This window comes from Leptidea sinapis, chromosome 19 (assembly GCF_905404315.1).
Source record: "Leptidea sinapis chromosome 19, ilLepSina1.1, whole genome shotgun sequence".
In the NCBI taxonomy this organism is placed as follows: domain Eukaryota; kingdom Metazoa; phylum Arthropoda; class Insecta; order Lepidoptera; family Pieridae; genus Leptidea; species Leptidea sinapis.
Window position 1 is genome coordinate 8,743,410 of NC_066283.1, and position 10,515 is coordinate 8,753,924.

The 10,515-nt window shown below is 33.9% G+C and overlaps 1 protein-coding gene across 1 annotated transcript in view; it reads right to left on the reverse strand.

Annotated features, from left to right (window-relative positions):
• Positions 1–9,886, reverse strand: part of LOC126969776 (carbonic anhydrase-related protein 10) — a 58,450-nt gene extending 48,564 nt beyond the window's left edge. Inside the window, exons 1-2 of the mRNA XM_050815338.1 lie at positions 9,729–9,886; positions 751–980 (exon numbers count right to left, since the gene is read on the reverse strand). Of these exons, the coding sequence (XP_050671295.1) occupies positions 751–814 (64 nt within the window). The 5' untranslated portion in view covers positions 815–980; positions 9,729–9,886. The remainder of the gene's footprint in view (positions 1–750; positions 981–9,728) is intronic.
• Positions 9,887–10,515: the final 629 nt, after the last annotated feature.

Sequence of the window (10,515 nt, forward strand, 5' to 3'; positions counted from 1 at the left end):
GGGCCAAACTGGCCTTTAAATAGCTTGGTGTACTCAGTAAGGCGAGGCAGTACTTCACTAGAAGCTACCGCCTGCAACTATATAAAGCGCAATTAAGCCTCACATGGAGTACTGTTCTCACCTCTGGGCGGATGCTAAATAATAAAAAAAAAATGGGTGGTACCCTTAACATTTAGGGGGATGAAATATAGATGTTCGATTCTCAGGAGCGTCTTTAAATACAATTGTATTAAATGTATGTCATCATCATCAGCTGAAAGACGTCCACTGCTGGACAAAGGAATCCCCCAAAGATCTCCTCGACGATCGGTCCTGCGCTGCCCTCATCCTACGTATTCCGGCGCTCTTGACCAGATACCGCTACATCCGGTCCATCTTGTGGGGGATCTACCAAAACTGCGTCTTCCGCTACGTGGTCGCCATTTTCTTTCGAGTCTTCTGCCACACCGGCCATCTGTCTGTCGAACGATGTGCCCTATCTACTCCTTGGGAAGCTGTATTGATGCCATTGAGCAAATGGCTTAAGTCTTCCATGGTCTCTGCCATGATTACGATATCGTCTGCAAATCGAAGGTGAGTGATGTATTCGCCGTTGATATTGATGTCCAGCCCGTTCCAGTCCACAAGCTTTAAGAGATCTTCCTACGCAATTAAATTTATTATTATATCTATGTCAAATAAATGACTTTGACGTCACACAGACAAAGTTGGGAGCATAAGCTAATAAGAAATAATTCAACATAATCTTACCAGCAAAGGAAAGCAATATTTGCAGAAATGCGGAGGCTGTTGCAATTCCGACGAGGCCTTGCATTGTCTAGGCAAAGTTGTCACAGAGACACGACATCTGAAATCCTTTATGATACTGCCTCCACACATTCGCTCTATCTCATTTTAGTTGTTTGGTATTTATCTAGGTTTGGACAGCGACCGAAGCCAACGTGGTCTACGTTGGCTACTAATACAGCCTCATTTTTAATCTGAAACAAAATCGATTTTAAAATAAACTATTTCAGAATAAATATATTCTACATACTCCAAATATTGATCTATTTCTCATTTAAGTTTAATACAACACATATTGGTTTTGAAGTGTTGTTTTATGGTATGTTAAATTACAAGTGCTAGTCTGGCAAACGTTGTTTTTAAATATAAAGTAAGTACCCGGCGGCCGCACATTGTATGAATTGTCATATGTAATAAAATGTCATTGACTGAATTATTTGTATTACAAATATACAGCTATTTCTTATTCAAAAAAATATAGGTTCTGTATAATTAATCACCAATATAATTATCATAATATACTGAAACCTTCTCCGGAACACGCTGCATCTTGTGGAATAAGAGTTATTCCGATAGGTTCAGTAGTTTTCTCAGTTTCTAAAGGAAAACACAGGCTCGCCATTTATTAGTATATATTTGACGCATTGATTTGAAATCAAAATCACTTTATTCGTGCAGGTCACGGAAATGACACTTATGAATGTAAAAAAAATATTTTTCTTATTGAATCTACCGCTACTTCGTAAAGGGTTGAGCTAATGAGAAGAAGTAGCAAGAAACTCATTGCCACTCTTTTATATCAAGATTTACATTTCCATCGATTTACAAATCATTTCAATTACAACAGTTATTGAGTACAGTAGCTGCATCATCCACACACACCATAAATAAATTAAGGTATTCTGTGAGCATTTTATAAGCGATTATAAATAAATATATATTATAACTTTTAAGAATCTGAAGCCGAGTCTCCGGCAATAGGATCATCCTGCCACCACAAGCAGCGCCCGTTCACGAGCATGATGCATGAACCAGCCATCGCCTCCCTCAACCATATTTTAGGGAAGGGCACGACCCGTCCCATTTCGTATAGAACGTCATTCATCTATGCAGTTATTCCCGTGTTAAGCCCATTCACATGTCCAGTAAAGTTTTAGCTTACCAAAAGTCCCGTCCCATGTCGCCGCCACAAGCAGTAACATTTAAGCGAGCAAAAGATAAAAGGTTTTAGGTTACGACATGAATATGAGTAGCTAAGTAGCTTATTCAAATTGCAACGCGTTAGGACTAAAACTCGGAGCAACGGAATTCGGATAATAAGAAATCAGTAACAGGCAGATTAAACTTAATAAATTATTTTTGAAATAAATACTGTTGGTACAATAATTAGTATAGTAATCCAAAATATCTTTATTATTTAAATTTTCAGTTCTGAGCACAATATTCTATGAGATCCTATTTTTACATTTTTACATAATCATGTAAATTAAGTAGATGCTATTAATAAGTCTAAAGTACAAACAAATGTAGGGAAATAGAAGATTGTACAATAATCAGGACATTTATAAACTGAACTTTATTGTAACTTCCCGTAATATTATATTAAAGAATTCTGCAAGAATTATGTCAAATCAACTCAAGATCACGTTATTCATTTAGACAAAGGAAATGACACTTATGAATGTCAAAACTTCGGAAAAGATTCAGCTTTAATGAAAAAAAAATGGCAAGGTCAGGTTAAATAGCAAGAAAACGAAATATATAACATATACCGTACCAAATGTCAAAAATGTTGATGCAAGCAAACGGATTTTTTGGCATTACTCTGGGTTCCAAATTACAATTCGGCCCCCATATTGTAGGATTGTGCGAACAGATTTAGTTCTGCAGCATACGCGGTTAAAAAGATTAGACAATTAACTGACATATTTACGGCGCGACTTTTTTACTTAAGTTACTTCCATAGTATTATGTCCTATGGTATATTGCTGTGTGGCAGAGCTGCCGATATTAATACAATATTTGTGTTGCAGAAGAGGGCTTTTCGCGCTATTTATAACCTAGGCCCTAAGGAATCATTGAGAGCAAAATTAAAAAAAATTAACATCTTGACTGTTGCTTCTCAATATATTCTTGATAATGTAATGTATGTTCATAGGCACATAAGTAAATTTTCGAGAAACTGTCATAACCATAATGTTAAAACAAGGAACAGAAATAAGCTTATAATGCCTGTATGTGCTTGTATATGCTTTTACAACAGAATCCCAGAAAATGTTCAAAACAAAAGTATTACGTTATTCAAAAGAATTGTTAAAAAACGTTTATGTGGTAGAGGTTACTATAACATAAATGACTTTCTTAATAATACCACAGATTGGGAATGGAACGACCGCCCTCGGGCTATTAAATTATAAGTTTAATTGTACAGTGTTACTTTGTATATGTTCCTTTAATTGTAAATCATATTTTTGATGAAAAAAAAAGCCCGCTGAGTTTGTTGCGCCCATTTTTCTCAGGCCTGAGGCATTCATTTTGGAATGGGTGGTAGTTTTTTTGACTTTCAATAAGTGATGTCACATCCTATTTTGAATAAAAATATTTGAATTTGAATATAACATGGGAATGAAGTCTTCTTTCCAATAATAATGAGAGAAGCAATTACTCAAGAAACTTAAATATATATAAAACACAAGCATTGGCTTTTTGTTACAATTATGATCGATAAACAAGTCAAGATTAACCTGATATTTCTAAAAATTCTATATCGCTGTAACCAGTATTATACGGGTGTCGCATTCTTGGGCTTGTACACCTCATATAGATAACATAAAGTAATGCGGAATCACGCAAACTGGTCGTTAACCCTGCTTCACGGTCTACTAATGGGTGTCTATGTGACCGACAGAGGCCCCTTCAACAATGTTAACCAAAGAAAGGCATAATTAAAGTCTACAAAGTTATTTGTGTCGCGAAAACTCAAGAAAAGTTGTTGCGTTTAACTTAGCCTATTTATGAATGTAGCGTCAATTTTCTTAATTAAGTTTTAGGCGAAATTATTATCTCAATAGCAAAAATAGGACAGGCAAGTGCATTATCCAGTCCCTAAATTATATATATAAAACCACTGCAAGTTATTTTAAGGTTAATTATAGTTGAATATAGAATGTGGTCTGAAGTTGAATTAGTAATAATTAATAATGAAAGGTTCACAATTCATATAAAATTCAAACAAATAAGTTATATATATATTTAACTTTTTTGTCTTTGCCAGTACATGTAACCTGATAGTGATATCTATACCAGCTTGCAACACCAGAGGGATTACAGGAGCGTTCCCGGAATTTTAGGAAAGTGCAAATAATAATGGAAATATTGCAATAAGCACATCAGAAAAAACGACACGAATACGAAACCTTGTAATAATATTGGCATTACTTAAGCGGGTAGTCGCGATTTTAAGTATAAGCGTGACGTCATTTTGACGTCATTCAGATGCTGGAGGTCTATTACCGAAATCGAAAGCCGAAGTTTCGTCCGAAACGAAAGAACGACGGACTTCAAATTAAATCATATAACCAAAGTACTTCGGATCCGTATATTGCGGACGGATTTCGTTTCGGAACCACAGACATAACCAAAAAAATGAGGTTGTAGTTACGAGTTATTAATCTCAAACAACGAAAAAGTAAATTTCAAGTGAATTTGGGAATAAGGTAATCGAAAGACAAAATGTCTTATCGCGAACTTTGTATCGATTTCCGGATCCGAAACACCTTCGTAATAGGAAAATGTATGATTCGTCAACCGAAACATCGTATTTCGATTTTAGTAATAGGGCTCCTGGCTTGACCCCAACTAATCGTGCGGGGATTTCATCAGAATTTAGTGTATCATTAAATCAATTAGTTGTTACTTCTTAATAATGTATCAGACTAGCTAAGGAATGGTCGTTTCTATAGATTCATCGACTCATAGACAGAGCTGGTAGGAAATAGTAAGTTAACAGGTAAACTATATGAAGATTATGTACATTTTTAGAAACATGATTGTATTACAACTGAAAATGCCAACATAAAAATTCTTAACATAATGAGAATATATTCATATTCAAAAATGTCATTATTCGCCGTAATAATGAGTATTTTAAATGCAATTTATCTTCTTATCGTTTGTATTGAGCGCTGCGTATTTTAGAATTATTATATTTTTTTTTAATTGGAGGACAGGTCAGGTGATGGGCACCCGATCGTATGGGTTTACCACTGTTCACGCTTTCTTGCAATAAAAACCGTACAAATTGTAAGTGCATTACTTGTCTGTAAATTACATATACATATACGACGAATATAATATTATTTATATTTTTAACTGACTTCAAAAAAGGAGGAGGTTCTGAATTCGTCGGTATGTTCTTATTTTTGTGTTACCTCAAAAGTTTCGACTGGGTGAACCGATTTTGATAATTCTTTTTTTATTTGAAAGCTGGTGCTTCCCGTGTGGACCCATTGTAATTTGGTCCAGATCTGATAATGGCATCCATGAGAAAACCATAAAAATCTTAAATTTTCTATACATACGTATAACAACGTAGATGATAAATTTACGAATAACTCAATATCACGCCATCAGATTTCGATGATTCTTTTTTTATTGGAAAGGAAAAAGAAATTATTCTTCAAAAATAGTTTGGTGAGAGTTTGGTTAGGTTCTGATTACGGAATCCATGACAAAGTAACGGAACTCTTCAATTATTAGGAGCAAATTAACAATACTCGGCCGAATTTTTTTTATGCTATCCGGATTTAAGTCATCCACCAACACATAGTTATGGTCTAGTAATTATCTTAGCCGAATATGATGATGAATGGGACTCCTTAACGACTTGTAAGTCGTTTTATTGTTTGTGTCGTAAGACTTACTGTAGTAAGGGCGCGATCTGTGACAGAATAATTTCTGTCTGTAATCAAATTGTGAAGCACTTACGTTCATGGCTGTATTGAAAAATTTAGTATATCTACACATATTTAGACAAATTGTTAGTTAGTGTACTTTAAATTCACTAAAAATCATAAAATAAAAAAAATAAAAAAAAAACAACCGACTTCAAAAACACTTTTCAAAAACAATAGATATAATGTGCACTCAAAAGCATAAAAATATTTGCGTATTTTTATACAATCTGTTAATTCAATCATCAAAAATCATCATAATTCCAAAAATAGCAATAATCGTAACTAGAATTAGATTAATTAATTAGATTGTATAAAAATACGGAATTATTTTTATAGGTACTTTTTAGTACACATTATATATCTATTGTTTTTGAATAGTGTTTTTGAAGTCGGTTGTTTTTTGTTAAATTTTTTTTTAGGTGTGTTTGTGTTGTTTTGCAAGTTTTTCATTTATAATAAGCGGTTGGAAAAATAACAAATTACGATCGTCTTATTGTTGAGATTTGTGATACAGCCATTTAACAAACGAAACACGTTCTGGCGATAGAAAATACATAGAAAGCGTATAAAAGAATTGAGTTAAACAGACATAGCCGGGGTAAAATAATATTTTACCTGGATAATACAATAAAGCAAAAATATTCACATTCAGTAAGGCCGCGCCATAAAGGTTGAAAGGAAGTAAGATTACAATGAATATTTTATGCATGAGAATCCTGTTTTTATTGTTCTTTCTTTAAATTGTTAACACTAAGGTGCTTGTGTATAGGAATTAATTGACAGCACATGAATTTCATAGTACGAGTACACGGCCATAATATCTAGACCTCACTGGAACGTGAAGCCCCCTCCCGTTTCCCTCTCACCCCCTCGCGCTCGTCCTGTTGCGTCGCTACGGTTTGCAGATTTATTACCGTTAGGTACATGTCGTATTTTTTTTTTATGAAAATAAGGGACAAGACGAGCAGGACGTTCAGCTGATGGTAATTGATACGCCTTGCCCATTACAATGCAGTGCCGCTCAGGATTCTTGAAACCCCCAAAAATTCTGAGCGGCACTACAACTGCGCTCGTCACCTTGAGACAAGATGTTAAGTCTCATTTGCCCAGTAATTTCACTAGCTACGGCGCCCTTCAGACCGAAACACAGTAATACTTACACATTACTGCTTCACGGCAGAAGTAGGCGCCGTTGTGGTACCCATAATCTAGCCGGCATCCTGTACAAAGGAGCCTCCCACTGGTGTAATATTTGCGTACTTTCACTGCTTTATGTTTGAATTTCTCATTGTTACGTTTTTGTTGTTAATAGTTCTGTTGTTATGTGTCGCTATAATAGTACTGTCAGAAAAATAAATACTCTATGTACATAGCCTAGAAGATGCTTTCATTGATTTTTCATCATTATAATAATAATTATCAGCATCACAACACATTTACATCAATCAATAATACTGAAAAAATAAATAGTAGTTTATTTATATAATGCTTGTTTTGCACACCGTAACAAAACGACGATGTGACGTCATCTACGTCAGGTAGTAATTATGACCAGAAAGAAAATACTGGGGCTTCAAAACTAAGAATGTCAATAACGTTATGTTAAAAGAGTTGAATAGATTGGGGGCAGAGCGACTCGGAATGTCGGGGAATAGTTTTGAAAAGGTCCGCTTTTTCAAAGCCACGTCGTCATATTGAATGGGTTTTAATGAAAAAATATGCACCGATTCGCAACAGTCAAGGGAATTAAATCCTGGCATTGGTATTCGCGTTTCCGACTGCAATACTCGGAATATTCATTTGCCGAATATTATTTTCAAAGGGGATTTTGCATTGGCTGTTTAAATTACAGTTTCGATTGATTAATTTTAGGCGAATACCACATTATTATTCCTGTATGTTTAATACTAATTGACTTTAAATATACAGCAATAATTTAAGTAGCTATTTGACATACAAGCGATTCCGTTTTTCATGTAAAGGAGACTTTTTTTTGCATAGTTTTAGGATTATAGTTTATATTAAATCTTTTTCATTTCTATTTCCAAATGTAAGTAATATTGTTACCTAACAAAGTGGATGCTTTTAATATCCAACAACTTTTCCAAAAAGCACTTTGGAAGTTCCAGTGATTAGGAAAGCCGTTTTTTTATATTTTCAAAAGCAGCAAAGGCAAACTTAAACATATAGGGACTTAAACATATAGGGGCTCCGCCCATTACATCTTTAAATTATGTAACGCCAAAGTAGTTTTAAGGATTCCGTTTAACCTGATTCCTGCCGCCGAATTTCACCTTCGCACGACACGCCACAAGTTGGGATATCATCCCCACCATCTGGATGTGTGGCGGTCCTTCACGTTGCGGTTAAAGAGCTTTCTTCCACGTACTACAAAGCTGTGGAATGAACTTCCTTTTGCGGTGTTTCCGGGACGATACGACATGGGTACCTTCAAAAAAAGCGCGTACACTTTCCTTAAAGGCCGGCAACGCTCCTGTGATTCCTCTGGTGTTGCAAGAGATTGTGTGCGGTGATCACTTAACAACAGGCGTACGCTCGTTTGTCCTCCTATTCCATAAAAAAAAGGATTCCGTACCCTATTATGAAAACTCCTCTCTATGTCTGTCAGCAGACTGTATTTTGTTAACAGTAAGAGTGCCGCCGCGCTTTTATTGCGAAGTACGATTTTGTTTGATAAAGCAAAGATAAACTGATAGAAATAAAATGTGCATATTGAACTAATATAAAGATTTACGGTTTGATTCATTGATCGATACGCGGTGAGTCAATGTGCGTTAGATCGCGCGGAGTACGTATATTGCAAGTTGCAATTACTGGACTATAACAATGTATTCCGGCGACATATTATGTGAGTCGCTGTACGTTAATGTTTGCATAAAACTTTAACTATTCATTTGTACGAGGAAAATTGATTCGTTTAGAATTCTTTTTGATGTCATTTCTAATACACTAAATACTACTAACGCTTCGGAAACAAATGGCGCTCTGAGAGGGAAGAAGCGGCGCAAGAAACTCTCCCACTTATAATAAATAATAAAAATAAAATACAAAAGTATTTAACATTAAGAGTAGTATATAATATTAAATAGAAACCCAGTGCCGTTGGGATTTGAAATGAAAATATTGTAAATAAAATAAAAATATGTGCGCAGTCGAGGTAATTAGCTAATGCCTTGCTCTCCGCAAGACTTGTATACTCTTAATAAATGAGTCATGGTTTTTTAATTAAATTTATAATTTTAATCGTATATCTTCCGTAGAAATATTAATGATAATAACCAGTAAATATTTGATATTTAAAACATTTTGATACGTAGAAATGTGGTGTTATAATTTTTTTGCGACACTAAAACTAAGTTAATCTAAATCATCATTTAAAAAAGAATAACGATTAGTAATTATTTGAATAACGATTTAGAAACTATTTACGTAAGTTCTGATCTATTATATATATTTTATATAACATGAGTAGATACTATAAGAGTAATTTTATATATTTTTATCATCCTACTGTTAGTATAAAAAATAAAAAGTATTTATCGAGTGATTTTTATGATGTTAGGATATAAAAGTTAATAAGTCATTTTTAATCATAAATGGTTCCAGAAAATAAAAAGTGCTCAAATATACTAATAATAAGCTCAGTGTTTTTGTAATGTTTTTTTATGTTGTAATTATTAAATAACTTCCTTCCAGTAACTTGTGTAGAGAGTACTAAGGTTATCTTTACCTTCAGTTTAGTATTTTTAAGGGTATTTGATATTTTTCCGCAAGTAATTTAAAATATTAAAGAAATTTCACTGAAAAAATAACCGATAATATATCTCTGAAACTATAAGACTTAAAACAGGAATATAGCAATATTCCTTTTTCTATGTAAAAATTAAAAAAGCGAGGGAGAACTAATCGAATAACTATTTCAGTAAATATAGATATTATATTAATTATAAATCACAGTTCACTTACATTCGAAAATCTTGTGCGCTATTAAAAGCCTCAAACTATATTTTCACTATAGAATTAAACTTGTATAAAAATTACTTTGTCTATGTAAAATACTTTTACGCTATCGTAAAGTTACCGCCATTTTTTGCCGATGGTTCGAATAGGTCTGTCTGCCACGGCACGCGTGTAGCGACTGAAAGCATGTTTCAGTCACCAATTCAAACAGCCTTACCAACTTTTCATACTCGTTCATTCAACAAAACAGCCTTTATCAAGTCCACGTGTCAAGCAAAATCCGACTTTATTATCAAAGTGAATAAAACGATTTTTATAATACACCAACAAATTCTTAAGTCTTTCATTGTAGGCTTCAACTATTTATGTACAAAAAGGGCATATGAGCAGTTTTACTGTTGTGAAAATAAGGACACTATTTTCCAGTAATAGAATTTAAATTCGAGTGTTTTGAAGCGATGGATTTCATGATACAGAAATGTGATTTTCTTAAAAAAAAATCTTGATAGAAAGAGATGAATAGCGGTTTAACATCAAAAGGGGACGGCCTACGAGTTAAGAGGGGATAATCTTAAGATATCTGAAGAATGCGTCAGAAACATTATCCTAAACATCTATATTATTTGTGAGAAAACAATGTATAGTATAGTACACTTGTATTCCAATAGAATGAATAACTTAAAGCTAAACTGCATAGAAGCTCATTCATAAAACATTTGAAGTTGACTTACAGTTGACTCACAAAGATTCCGTCTCAAAGCGAAGTGTTTATTTTGTTAAAGAAGAAAGATCG